This window comes from Choloepus didactylus, chromosome 3 (assembly GCF_015220235.1).
Source record: "Choloepus didactylus isolate mChoDid1 chromosome 3, mChoDid1.pri, whole genome shotgun sequence".
Taxonomy (NCBI): domain Eukaryota; kingdom Metazoa; phylum Chordata; class Mammalia; order Pilosa; family Megalonychidae; genus Choloepus; species Choloepus didactylus.
The window spans coordinates 167016843-167031728 of NC_051309.1; the positions used below are offsets into that span (position 1 = coordinate 167016843).

At 38.2% G+C, this 14886-nt stretch overlaps 1 protein-coding gene across 3 annotated transcripts in view; it reads left to right on the plus strand.

The window, feature by feature from the left end:
* The window catches only part of TMEM131L (transmembrane 131 like), a 161306-nt gene that overhangs the window by 132056 nt on the left and 14364 nt on the right, over positions 1-14886 (plus strand). For all 3 annotated transcript variants that reach the window (XM_037830856.1, XM_037830858.1, XM_037830857.1), the window contains 2 exons: positions 3700-3851; positions 13275-13399. In XM_037830856.1, coding sequence (XP_037686784.1) covers positions 3700-3851; positions 13275-13399 — 277 coding nt within the window. The remainder of the gene's footprint in view (positions 1-3699; positions 3852-13274; positions 13400-14886) is intronic.

Here is a 14886-nt window from a genome sequence, read left to right on the forward strand (position 1 = left end):
TCTCCCAAGTATTAATTTTTCAATAAGAAATATGGTGGGTATAAACATAAGGACTGAGAAATCTAGGGCAAGATAAATGTAGTTTGAAGGTAGTATATTATAAGTTTGGGGTTCTTTAAACAAATTTGGGAGGAAGACATAATAATAAATTGGCAGATGGTGAGCGGGCATTATCTGCAAAGAAACCTTAATGTGTAAATACTGCTTAAGAACTGTGCTTGTAAAGATTTTCTGAGTTTTCACTTCCAGCTTTGAACATTAGTTGTTTTCTATTTTAAAAGTATTTTACTTTGTGGAAATCCTGATGTTTCCATGTTATGGTCCTTTCTAGAATCTGAGGAAAACAGATTCAGCCTCTCTGAGCTAAACTTAGCCCACTTGACGTTGGCGATTCTAAGCTCTTGGCACTTTGTTTCCTGTGTGGCCCAGAAGAGTCAAGAACTAACAGTTCATGTGTTTGCTGCACTTCAGCTGTTTCTCCCAAAGCCACGCACATGTTCTGTACAAACAAGTCCAGTGATAAGATAGCTTTCAGAAACGGGGGAGTTTCTGAGTGCCTTAATTTGTTTTTCTAAGCTAATACAACTCCTGGAGGCACCTGAGAATTGTGCATTCTCCTCTGAGGGGGCTTTTTTTCCCTAAGCATAACTTTACCTGTGAGAAGAAAATGTTCCACAGTGTGTAATGCTGCCCCTAACTACGTACTCATTGTTGGTGTTGTCGAGAAACACATAATATTTTCTGAATAAGGGAAAATGTGCATCGTCTCTTTCCTGCCATTTTCCCCCGTCTCCTTCCAAGGGGCCTGTAGTGAATCATAATTAAAATTCCCGATAGAAATGAAGTTTATTGACAGATTCTCCAGTGCTGTGTTTTCCCACACTTGTTTCCTTGGCATCAACCTGCCAAACAACTGTGAAACAGCTGAATTTTTCAAACATTTGTTACATGTTCCAGAATCTCTTGATCATCTTTATGTGTAATGTAAATGGTCTTTTGAAATATGTCTCTTTTCAAATGTTTATTACTATTATTTTAAATTGTGCGCTCAAAATAATACAGATTTCAGATTATGGCTAAAGACAGACTGCTGGCCTCAGCACTTCCAAAGAGAAGTAGTTAAATTATTTCATTGCTTTCTGTTTATATTAATGTAAAGGATAGTAGACTTTTTAAATTTAATAATACCCTTAGCCTCAAAATTAACAGTAGGTGAAAGTGTTCACTGAATGAGATCCTTGCGAAATGTCTGAAATAAATGTTTCGTTTACTATGGATCCTAATAACTTTAAATGGAGATAGATTAGGTTATTCAAAATATACCATATGATTAGATTTGGTATAGAAAACTTTAAAGCAGGATTCTGGAATGTTCATTTATTCCATGTTCTTGATCTTTAACCATGGCATGAACACTCTTACTTTGTGAGGTGAATGTGGGAAAGTTGCATAATACTGTATGTAAGCCATGCTTAATAGGAGGGGCACGGATTGGGACCATTTTTAAATTATGTATATGTGCACAGCATTTCCAAACTCTTGAGTATTTTCATGTTAGAATGTCTCAGAGAATCAATGAAAGACTTATTATTAACATTCATTTTTATTGTTTGTTCTATTCTTGGCCCCACAGAGTACATTACTAATTTTCTAAGAGCCTGTGTTTTACTGCTTCTTTTGGGGTGGTTTAATATTGGGTATTGAGTTTGGATCCTTCCTAAGAAAACTTTGAAGACTAGTATTTTCATTGCTGTATTCTTGGCATAAGAAGACTTAAGGAAATCATTTTCTCATGAATTAGGACTCTAGGAAAGTAATGGCACAGCTTTTGAGGAGAGTATCTGTATTGTTTCATTCTTATGGCTTCCAGAATCCAAAATGAAACTTATAATTTCTTTTTACGTTACATACCCTGTCTCCATTGCTCCTGGTTGTTTCTTTTACTTGTTCACAGTGCTGGATATTTTCCTTTGTGGATATCTACTAGCCATTCTGTGTCACATAAGGAATTAAATTTCAAAAGTGATCTCTGCAAAAGAATGATTTTTAATTTTGACAGCATTTAAAGGGGGAATATAGTGATAATTCTGTAGGGTTGCTGTTGGGGTTTTTAGTTCAAATATGTACAAGTTTGAAGGGGATATGAAAGCTGTATCCCAGCTGTCCTCTAAGTAGCTACATCTAAACCAGTCCCGGCAGATGGTTGTCTATATAAGGACAGAAATTCCTGGGGGATTTTTCTTAATTGCCTTTGATTAAGATTCTTAACAAACCCTACTGTTAAAGTTGTTCCTGGTTGTTAAAGAAATAATTTGGTAGTGATCAGATTTGCCTCTGTTAAAGACTTTTGTCATTCCATTCTTCAAGCCCCATCATAGCCAAAGGCACTAAAACATCCTAAGCTGTTTTATTTTATGCTAGTGATCCTAGCCAAAAGACTGATTTTCTGTATTCATCTCATTGTGACATCTAGAGAACATAACCTTAAATTAATTTTGAGGTAGAATCTCTTTTTCTGAAAGTATTATAAGATCTAATATGCCATAGTTGTGCTTAAACCATAAAAACCTGCATTGCATTAAATTACAAGGTGTGTGCCATTTGCTTATCCAGGATTTTTATACTTACATACTATTTAAAAGATTTTCTGTTAACAGAATGAAAGTATGTTTGTCTTTTAAGAGTTATTTTTAAAATGTATGTATCTGACTTTGACTGAATTTAATTTGTAGCTTTGGCATGTCAGAGTCAGAGGGAACCTTACAGCTCCTTGTGTTTTTGCTAGACTAGCCTTGCCCCAAGTCCCATGGCAGGGCTATATTGGAGCCTTGAATTTGTTCTGTGGATGTCTGGTCAAGCAATCCTACCACCGGAGCCTGCACCCTGCTTTACTATGAAATGTTTGCACTGTGGCAGTCTAAACGGTCTCAGATTTCAAAGGTATTGTTAGCGATTCTCAGTTAAAGAAAAAAGGAAAATGGTATTGAAATATTTTTTGTTTTAAGTTAGAACACTGAGGCTAGTTATTGTAGGATTGAAGTTGATTTAATCAAGACTCTATTGTGAGATAAGTGATAGAAGAAATATACTTATGAATGAAATCACTTGAGAGAAAATGGAAAAAACATGTTTCAGATGAAGGTCCCCTCCCAGCCTTTGCCATATGCTTCATCTACCAGTCATTTTCAGCACACAGGCATTGTTCGCTGCAGGGGTAGGGTTGCTGTTTACAGTAGAAGCACCTTCCCCGAAGCGGGTCATGTGTCATTTGGTGGTGACACTTCACGTATATATCTGGTTTAACCTTTATAACAGTCTGTGGTAGGCGGCAGGGAAGTGGTGGTATCTATTTTCATCTTATCCACAGAGGCTCAAATTTGGACAGTTTTAAGAGACTGACTTTGATGATAAAATTAATCCGCAGCTGGGGCACGACCAGAACCCAAGTCTCTACCCCTCTACCTCTGACTTTTTCCTTGACCTTGTATAAAGTTTGTTTGTAGAACTCTTAAGTTCATTTTCACCTGAAAGCAAAGTAAATTTCTAGAGCGTTGTGGATGTCATAAGAAGTCCTCAGGTCTAAATCTCACTAAAGCAAAGTGTTACCTGTTTGGTATGAGAAAGAGATTTCCTGTGGGGGGGAGTACAATATGAATGGAAACAATTAGCTAGACATTGAATCATTTTTATTTATTCAAGGGAATAACCAGCAAGTGCCTGTCAAGAATGAAGTAGACAATAGTGAAACTTTGAAAAAGCAAGTTGACATAAAATCTTCCTCAGAGAAGAAGATTCACAAAGCATCTAAAGAAGACACATGTTCTGAGAAACAGGACATATCTTCAGTTGAGGTTTGTGTTCATTTTTTTTTCTTGCTTGTTACAAAGAACAAATCCCATTTTACGGCTCAGAGTACAAATATTTATGTAATAACAGTGCATCTGTATATTTAATATCTTTCAAAGGGGATAGTTATACATTTGAATCCGTATTGATAAAGGGTGAGTTCGATATATTGTTCAGAAAAAGTTTTATTCATCTCCTAATTATATTTACGATACTAAAATGAAATGAAATGAAACCAGATACCTTTTACTCTCAAGAAAAGCTGTTTTTAAACACATCGGTCACCTCCTGGGTAAAGATGGTGGAGTTGAACCAGATCACAGTTCACCTCTCCATTTGGCACCTAATATCCACTTTTTAGGACGTAATCTTGCTCAGTTGGAGGAATAACTCAAAATCCACAGGAGAAAGAGGTCTCTCTAGCTGGGGTGAGTACAGGATTTTTAATAGAATCCCGGAGGAGAGCAGGATCCAGGTCTCCCAGCAAAGATTGCACAGTCACAGCCAGTTCTTTGTCTTTCTACCAGTGCTCTCAGGCTACTGACAAGTGTCTAGAAAGCAGAAACCAGCCCTGAAGCTATGGCTTATAGGGAAAAACAAATAGGTCCCAGATTAAGGTGGAAAATGTGTTTAGGAGAATTTACCTACTTTACGTTAGAACAGAGGGATCTATATTAGCACAAACATAATGAAAATAATAGCATTTCAACTATGCAAACACACTGTAGTAAAAATGAACGAAAGCATTAGAACCTGCAAAACATAGATGAAGAACCCTGCCTAGCAGAAGTCTAGAAGAAAGCATGTCTAAACACCTGGAGGAAACTGAGAATACTTCACATTATAGAAAATGGATTCAATAAAATAAAAGCTTTCAAAGGCAAATGAATACATGAGTATGAGATATTATGGATATACTAAGGAAGTAAATGAAGACCCAAATGACAATACATATGTAATGGCCAAGAATTGAATTATTTATATGAAGGAAATGCTTTGAGATAATCAGTGTGAATGTGAAAGAAAAATATTTAAGAGATTAAAATATTTAGAGAGAAGATGATAGATGGGACAAAGAAAGAAAAAGACAATCCAACATGAGAATAATGATTGTGTAAGTAAATACCCTAACAAATAGATTAGAAAAGTATTCAGAGATTGTAATAAATGAAAATTTTCCTGATATGAGGGAAGAACTGAATCTACAGATCAAAAGGGCATACTGTGCACCCCAGGAAAATTGATACATATAATAGACGTAGTCACACCCTAGTTAAATTATTGAATTTAAAGCATAAAATACCGTGCACAGAAAGGACAGGAAATCAAGAAACACAAACTTAGGCTGGCCTTAGACTTCTTCATAGGAACATTTAATACCAGCAAACAGTAGAACAATATTGTTGCGAGATGGAAAAAGTGAACAAAGACAATTATTTCTAGTCAAGCTGACACTTAAGTACAAAGGCAATATCTTGGGCATCTTTAAACACAAATGAACTGATGAGCCCTTCTTGAGAAATCAAGTTAACAGAACCAAGGCAGATATAAAAAAGACTCAAGATTGAAGAAGCCATGTTAAAAGGTCTACAGATGAGATTTCAATTCATTTCATATCTAGAAATAAGACTTAGCAATGCATAATTATAATTGAAGAACAGAATATAAATATTATAACTTCAACAAAGTTAAAATAGTAATCTGCAAAACTGGGAGGTGGAATTGAGAGAGAGGCAAAAAGAATATGTTTCAGTTTTATCTTTCTTAGTAGAGAATCAATATTATAAAATTGAAACACATAGTTCAAAAGGGTAGAAAACGTTGAAAAAAAGTGTCAATCTTGTTCTTAATCTTAGATCTTTAAGGAATTAACATTACATGTGGAGAAGAAACAGTTATTAAAGTTAGTAATTCGTTTGGTTCCACTTCAATTTCTTTTTCTTATGTTAAATTCAAATAAAATTGAACATTAGCATTTTAATTTTAAAATAATTTTTATTTTAAAATAATTTTATTTAAAATAATCTGTGTCCCAGTGTTATAAATTATTTCCATCTCATCTGTCCTACCATAATATCTCACACATGTTATGTGTGTGTAGGTGCATAGAGAGATATCCAAAAATAAGATTTGCCATAGATAGCATTAGTGGGAAACCCTGGTTATTTCTGAGTGATTTCTTTTTCCATTCTTTGTATGCTCTGTTTCACTTAAACTTTCTAACAAACATCGGTCTTTCATTTAAATAACATGGAAGTGATGCACAATAAGTCTGTCACAGACATTCCCTATGAAGATGTTATTTCTATAAACAAGCACCAAGATGAATGCACAGTATTTCAGAGGATGAAAAATCAACTTAGACTGCAGTGATTGAAGATAGAGAATTCTGATTTGTGTGATGAGTTCAAATTTGTGTCCCTCGAAGCAAAGTTGCATAGGTTAAGAGCATGGAGTTAAGAGAACACGGAGTTGCAGCCCAACTTCTTGAGTTTCCTCATCTGTAAAATGGAGATAATAATTGTATACCTACTTCATAGGGTTGTGAGGACTACATGAGTTAATGCAATAGGTGCTTAGAATAACAGCATTTATTAAGTACTGACAGTAGTAAGTACCAAAGAAATGGTAAGTATGATCATGATCATTATCATCAGAGAGGGATGGCTGAAATGAGTATAGTAGGCATTGGGATCTAAGAGCCAGAACTTGCCGTGACAAGTGAGGTATTTTCTGAGGAGGTTAAAATGGAATTGTGCCATGGAGTCCCCTGAGGTGTGTACAGAGAGAAGCTCGGGGGCCTAAGTCTGAGTCCTGAGCAGTGTTGATGTTGTGGAGCAGGTACAGCAAATGAACAAAAGCTAGGCCAAAAGATGAAGACAGCATGCATTCAGGAGCAGAAATAAAGCCAGTGCATTGGGGATAGGAGGTACTGAAGGAAGTGGAACCTAACTAACAACCTTTTGATAAGGGCTTTGGAGTCTTACATACTGCCCTGCAGTGAAATAGAAACAGACACCGAGATGCGCATTCCACCAGCCCCACACTTGTCTGCTTGGAGGAGGAGTTGTGACTACTCTAGGGTCCCCTTGGTCTGGGGGCCGCAAGGGCGAGATGGCCCCGAGGGGCGGCACCATGGGGTGCTGACGCTGGCCCCCATCTCCAGGTGTGTGTGCCCTTCCCCTCTCCAAACTCTGCCCTCACCCCGAAGTCTTCCCTGACTCCCTGAGCCAGACTTAGCCCTCTATGTTTGTGCCTTTAGCGAGGGCAGTTTTGTTAATTTATTAAAGTTATTTTCTTATCTGTGCGTCTTCATCATTAGATCCTTGAGAGCATGGTCCTTGTCTTTGATCTCTGTCCCTGGAGCACAGAAAGTCCCAGTGCTCCGATCCAGTGGTTATTGGCTAAATAAAGGAGCGCCTGTGAGAAGGCAGGGACGCAGGCCAGACCATTCACGACTGGTGAGCCAGGCAGACCTGCCCCTTCCTCCTTCCTTTTCTGGTCTGCAAGCCCCTGTGGGACAAACTCTTGCCCCCAACGGTGGCAGCCAGATTGGCAGGGAGAGTGCGAGTCCGAGGAATTTGGGGGATTCCGCCTGTACTAGTGGCCAGTTCAGCCTGTGCCAGGTGCAGATTTGGGGGCTGTGAGTAGTCATTTCTTGCTGTCTCTGTAACTCACTCCCTGTTCTGTAAAACTGTTCTTTAAAATCCCATGTGTGTACTTTCCATTTCATTGTTAGTTTGGAGAAAATCGTTCTCAGTACACACATTCCCAGTGCGGTGCTCAATGTTTGTTTTTCTTGAGAATTCTTAGGGCCTAACTTAGCAGCTTAGAAAATGGTATAAATCTGTCTTTAGTACAAAGGCGGCATTCCTCTAGATTTATTGGCAAGGAAGGTTGAAGCCCAGGTTTGAAAGCCAAAGACTAAATTTTAATCCTAGTCATGGCAGATTTTTTTTGTTAGAAAAGTAATACATAATTATTATAGGAACATAAGGAAGAAAAAAGATCCCATTGGAAAATGAACTACTTTTGTTTTATTTTCTATTTCGTTTCTATGCAAATCTTAAAAATTAGATTCTTATATATATACAACTTTGTTATAATGTTATTATATTACATTTTCTCACATCGTTAAAAATTACTGAGGAACTTTGCTTTCAGTGGTTGCATAATATTCCATTGTTTATGCCATAATTTAAACCATTGTCCTACAAGTTGGACGTTAAGATTGTTTCCACCTCTTTACATTCATTCATCCCTGTGATGAACAATTTTTTTCATAAGTCATGCCCTTGTTACAGATTTTGAGAAATAGAATTAAAGAGTATAAATTAAGGCAGCTCCTCATGCCTGTTGCCAAATTGCTTTCCAGAAAGGTGGTACTGATTTACATTCACATCCTAGGTATTTGAGAAAGCAAGTTTCAGTCTCCTCTCACCAAGCATCAATTTTTGTTTGCAAAATCTTGAGCAGTATGCTAGGTGAAAAATAGTGTTTTGTTTTTTATTTCGATTTGGATCTCTTACTAGGTGTCTTAGTTTCCTTGGGCTGTACAAAATACCACAAACTGGATGGCTTAACATTTCTGTTAACAGAAATCAATTGTCTCACAGTTCTGGAGGACAGAAATGAAATCAAGGTGTTGGCAGGCGGCACTTCTAGGCTGTAGGGGAGACTGCTCCTTGTCTCCCTCCTGGCTTTTGGCGGTGGCTTGGACACTCATGGTGTTCTCTGCCTCTGTCATCACGTGCCTTCTCCCCTGTGCCTGTCTGTATCTCTCTCCCCTTCATAGGAGGATACCAGTCCTATTGGGTAAGGGCCCACTCTACTCAAGTATGACTTCTTTTTAACTTGCTGATTCCATACACACAGACCGCACCCTTTTTCAAAATAAAGTTACATTCTGAAGGACTAGGGATTTGGACTTCACCATATCTTTTTGGGGGGCACAACTCAATCCATATAACACCAGAGAAAGGCAAGTATATTCCTCCTTTCATTTTTTGCACAGTTAATGAAAAACAAAAAAGGAAAAATCATCTATCTAAAATCCTTCCATTTAAGAAAAGTTCTATAAATTAAGAAGTAAATGTCCAACCCACTTCCACTTCCAGTGTTTACAGGCAGACACTGCTATCAGTACTATATTTTCCCAGCTATTTTTTAGTCTTTGTAGACATAAACATGCATGTAAACACATTTGTACTTTTTAAAAACTAAAATGGAATGATGAGATGCAAGCTGGTCTGTAACTTGCCTTTCATAAAAACATTTTATTCTGAAATATTTTGGATGAGCTCTTCATGATTTTTGCCTTTTGTATTTGTGTATTTGCATTTCATGTCCTTTGCCTGCTTCTCTGTTGAATGCTAATGGCTTTTTTCATTTTCTTTAAGAACACTGTGTGTGTAAACATATATGGCTTTCTAAATTTTCTTTAAGAACACTTTGTATGTAAAGGTATTAACTCTTTTCTGTCAGATTTTTTTCTGTTTGCCCTTTCCCTTTCATTTTTATTTGTTTTTATTTATATACAATAGTGATTTTAGGAATGTTTTGTATAAGCTGTGATTTTTCTTTGATTTTTTCTTTTGTTTTTATTAAAGCTTAGGAAAGCCTTCTCCACCCTGGGATCAGTTAAATTGCCTCCCCTACCAGGGAGATTAGAAAACTTAACTAGTTCACATAGTTCAATAATAATAATGATAATAGGCAACTCATTTTATATGACGTGTTCACTGTGTGCCAGGTAATTTAATACTCCCAACAACCCTATGAGGAAGACATACCGTCACTCAGGAAGCGGAGGCCAAGATTATGCAGCCTAGTAATAAACAAGGAGTGAGATTCAAACCAGGCAGTTTGGTTGCTCAGAGCCTGTGCTCTTAATTGTGACTCTACATGGACTTCCTTCAAATAGAAAATAATTTTCTTTCAGTTCCATGGCCAGTCTAGTCCTGTCTGCCTGTATGTGAGATCCTCTGCACCCAACAGCAAAGAGCTAAATTGTCTCCATACTACTTTTCCTCACCATTTTGACAAGTCGGTTGCTTTGGTTCTCCGGTCTGCTGCCCCCTTACTGGCTCCCACACAGCCCTGTTCATCTTCCGGCGTGACTCCTGCCAAACCCCACAGTAAGGGGGAGCCTTCTAAGCTCCTGCCATGTGCCTCTTCATGCCCGTTGCTTTGGATGATGTTGTTTCTCCCTCCCCACCAAAGAGAAAGGCCATTTGGTAGTTTTTCATTCCTCACTATGACTTCTACATTTTCCTCTCTTTTCCAAACCCCCTTTCCTGCTCCCTGCTGGCTGGGTTTGCTCATTGACCCTGCTTCTGGGTCATTCCACTCACACCTCTGACACCTGCTGGTCCAGCACCCTCCTTTCCTTCCTCACTAACTCACAGAGAAAGTGGTGCTTCTGATCTGCAGATGCCATCCTGTGGCAGTCCTAAATACACCTACCCCTGGGCTTGCATACAAGGGTGATTCTAACCAGACTGGTTTGAGAAGGGCAGCCACTGTCAGAGTGGCTGCCGACCGGTTCACTCTTTCTCTGACTCCAATTAGATACTGATCCTTTATTTGTACATGACTCTAGAACAGACAGAAAGGCTCAAGTTCTTTCTGTGTTAAAAAGCCTTTTGGTAGCCCTTAGGTTGAGCAAGGCAGGGGATTTTTTTCACAGAAAACTTTTGTCTCCCTAAAAGTTGGAAATATACAAAGAAACAGTACATGAGCAAATATTGTGTGTATCTAGTGTTTAACATTGGTTCATATGTATATAAGTCTTTATTTAATATATCAAACTTAAGCAAGTAGCATAAAGTCCTGTAAGATAGGCTTTGTGTGTTTACCTTGTCATGTTATTAAAATTCCTTCAGAATCATAAAAAAGGAGTTTAATACCTACTTATTGAGGAAAAAAATTAAAGGAGTATAAAGAAGAAAGCAAAAATCCCATAGTATCACATATACAGTTAGAATTTTATTTTCTTTCTAGCATTTGTTTATCTTGGTAAGCATGTTGCTTTAATAGGTACATGAGGCTTTCTGTATTTAAGACTCTTAAATGTGGGCATCTATGACTTTTTATTTTTCCTTTTCCAAGTCATTTTTTTAGCATATGTTAGAACCTCATGGATTCCTATTCTGATTTCTGGACCAACCTTCTGAAAAAGAAGGTAAAATGAGTTAATTGTTGCTCTTCTTGAAATGGGAATCCTGAGGTTCAGTAGAATGAGGACTTTCTGGACAACGAGGAGATTTGCCACTGTTTCAGTCTGCTAATGCTGCTGGGATGCAAAACACCAGATATGGATTGGCTTTTATAAAAGGGGTTTATTTGGTTACACAGTCACAGTCTTAAGGCCATAAAGTGTCCAAAGTAATGCATCAACAATCAGGTACCTTCACTGGAGAATGGCCAATGGTGTCCAAAAAAACCTCTGTTAGCTGGGAAGGCACGTGGCTGGCGTCTGCTCCAAGTTCTGGTTTCAAAATGGCTTTCTCCCAGGATGTTCCTCTCTTAGCTTCTCCAGAGCAAGAGTCTGCTTTCACCAGCTGTCTTCAAACAGTCTCTCATCTGCAGCTCCTCTCTCAGCTCCTGTGTGTTCTTCAAAGTATCTCTCTTGGCTGTAGCAAGCTCGCTCCCTCTGTCTGAGCTTATATAGTGCCCCAGTAAACTAATCAAGGCCCATGCTAAATGGGTGGGTCCACAACTCCATGGAAATTATCTAGTCAGAGTTATCACCTACAGTTGGGTGGGTCACTTCTCCATGAAAACACTCAAAGAATTACAATCTAATCAACACTAACATGTCTACCTACAGAAGACTGCATCAAAGATAATGGCATTTTGGGGGACATCATACGTTCAAAGTGGCACAGCCACTATAAGTTCAGTGGAGGAGGCATTTTCCTCCCAAGATGACCTAACACACTTAAGAGTTTTCTAAGCGATAGGATTTCATTGTGAGCTCCCTCTACCTCCCACATTCAGACAAGGCCTCTGCTTTTAGGGAGCATTGTGGTAGAAAGAAGATAAAGAGTAAGAGGAGATATTGAAGACATGAGCTACTTTAAAATTTAAAAGGGCACAAGGTTCCTCCACCATGGGCCTGTAAATAGGCCATGCCCAACATTTTTTTAAATTGAGATATATTCATATACCATACAGTCATCCAAAGTGTACAATCAGTTCTTTACAGTGTAATCATATAGTTGTGCATTCATCACCACAATCAATTATTGAAACTTTTCATTAAAAAAGAAAAAAGAATAAAAATAAAAGTAAAAAAGAACAGCCAAAACTTCCCATACCCTTTATCGCTCCATATTGTTTATTTACTTTTTGTCTCCCTTTTTTTACTCTTCTGTCCATACACTGGATAAAGGGAGTGTGAGCCACAAGGTTTTAATAATCACACCATCACACCATATAAACTATATAGTTACACAGTCGTCTTCAAGAATCAAGGCTACTGGGTTGCAGTTCAGCAGTGTCAGGTATTTCCTTCTAGCTATTCCAATACACTAATAACAGATACCTGTATAATACATAAGAATAACCTCCAGAATGACCTCTTGACTCTGTTTGAAATCTCTCAGCCACTGAAACTTTATTGTGTTTCATTTCTCTTCCCGCTTTTGGTCCAGAAGGCTTTCCCTGTCCCACAATGCCAGGGTCAGACTTATTATCCCCAGAAATCATGTCGCATGTTGCCAGGGAGATTTATATCCCCGGGAGTCATGTCCCACGAAGGAAGGAGCGTGCTCAACATTTAGAAGAGGAGAAACCCCCTCCCCCAATTATATATGATTTATATATACATACCTATTTTGTTTATATGTAACTCACGCTGAATTAAGTTTTTTAGAACCACATTTTAAAAACATCAATCATATTCTTGCTCTGTCTACCCATAAAGCTTAAACTAGGTTGGAACATTCTATAAAGATTTGGCTATTCTCCTGAAATTTATCCATAAACAAATCAGAACATAAATATAAAAATGACTCCTGTATTGCATTTTTAACTGATTTTTCTTCAGTGGTAATTCATGTGAATCGCACAAACAAAATTAACAAGTGAAGGTTGGAGGATTTTATTGCTGCTGAAGTTAACAGCAAGTTGACCATAAATTACTAGCAGATGTTTTTCCTTTTTAGCCCCTTAGGAATTTTATGGGCAACCTTTTTTTTTTTTTTTTTTCCTTCTCTTTCTGCAGAGATTGAAGGAAGTAGAGAAAGGAGGGAAATGAAAACAAACTGGAGATTGAGGAACTTAAGTCTCAGTTTTCATCAGTGCTAGAAAGTTCTGAACCCCAATGGAACTGGTCTTTAAAAGTTAAAAAAAAAAAATCACAGAGCAGTTTTTTATTCAAGTTTAGTCGGTTAAACCACTGAAGGTTTCTTTTTCCTCTTTAGCGAGAAGATCCTTATAGGAAGAAGAAGCTTCAGGAGAAAAAGGAAGGAAATTTACAAAATTTAAATTGGAATAAAAATCGAACGTATAGAAAAAACAAGAAAAGGAGTGTTACTCAAGTCTTGAGGTGTGTAATTTTTACAACCTTTTAAAAATTTTGACCTATTTTTTCACTTTCTAATTTTGCAATTGATGTTTTTTAATCTTATTTCAGTTTTGTTGATATACAGATAATACAAAAGCATAGCTGTTTGAAATCAAAGTAGATTCTTATGTGTATTTATTTTGTTAAAAATATCTAAGCATGAAAAAATTTTTTTCATCTTTTCTTTATAAAATGCTAAAATCTATAGAAGGTTTTAGGGAAAAATCATATGACATCCTCCATGCCAGACCTTCATTCTGCCCATGAAATGCAGAAGTGTGTGTGGCTCGCTTCTCCACAGTGTGGAGCAAGCACTGTAGAAAACTACTGGCCACAAGCAGACATCCTGGTCTCAGCTGACCCATCCAGGCAATATGGAGCAATAATAATGAAATACAGTAGGCAACCTTCAGGTAACCCCCATTTAGTGCTGCAGAAGGTAGTTGCCAAACAGCTTTGGAAATTGAGGCGCCCAGTGGTTTGCTTTTAAAGCCACAGAGTTTGTAAGGGGCAGGGCCAGAATGGAACCCAGGCAGTTTGGTATTCTCCTTTGGAAGCCTTGCTTCCTCCAGACACTTAATCTTTCTGAGCTTCCATTTTCTTATCTATAGAATAAAAGAGCTGGACATTGTTTGTATGGAAATTCCATATTGCTGGGTTTCCATAAATATCCGCCAAACTAAAATTTTATGTAAATTTTCTCAGCTTGAGGATTTTTTTTTGCCAGGTTAGTAGGGTGTTCTGCTTGAGTGGTGTAGTCTTTGGGTTTTGGTTTCATATGTGAGCCTTACAACACCACCTGCACACATGCCCAGGGCCTCCAGCAGGACATGCTTCCTGCTTGCTGCTTCTTCCCTGTGTCCATGGATGAGTTTTTTGGGTCCTCCTTGCACTGAGGATGCCACCTTTCAGGGCTGTTTTTCATAGCAGACTCACTTCGGGCTCCCTGACTCCCATGTGAGGCTGTCCTGGGGTAGGGGTGGGATTAAAACCCAACCCCTGGCCATTAAGGCCTACTTCCTGCCCTATAACCCATCTGTCCTCCCCACTGTGGCTTCTGTTTTCTTCTTCTGAGTGCTGGCATCTGGGGTTTCTTTCTTGTGAGCTCAGCTAGGTATTTAAAGGCTTCTGTTAGACTTTTCTCTAGCAGTTCCAAATTTCTATGGGGAAACAGCTCTCTACCCTGCTGCAGTTGAGCGTGTTGTTGGAAGGGGACGCTGGCATGGCAGCCCCCACTGTGACAGGGACCACCTGGGGCTTGTTTGCAATGTCTGCCCCTGGGCCCTTGAGTGGTAATCTTGCACTCAGAGCCCGTCATTCAGCATTGTAATAAGCTCCCCAGCAATTCTCATAGACACTCTGCTGGGAAATTCTTAGGCAGCTCCAAGGGTTCTTCAGGTTCTAGTTCTACACCCACTGAGAGATAATGAGAATACAAATAGAAAAAAAAATACCTATTATTAGTTTAT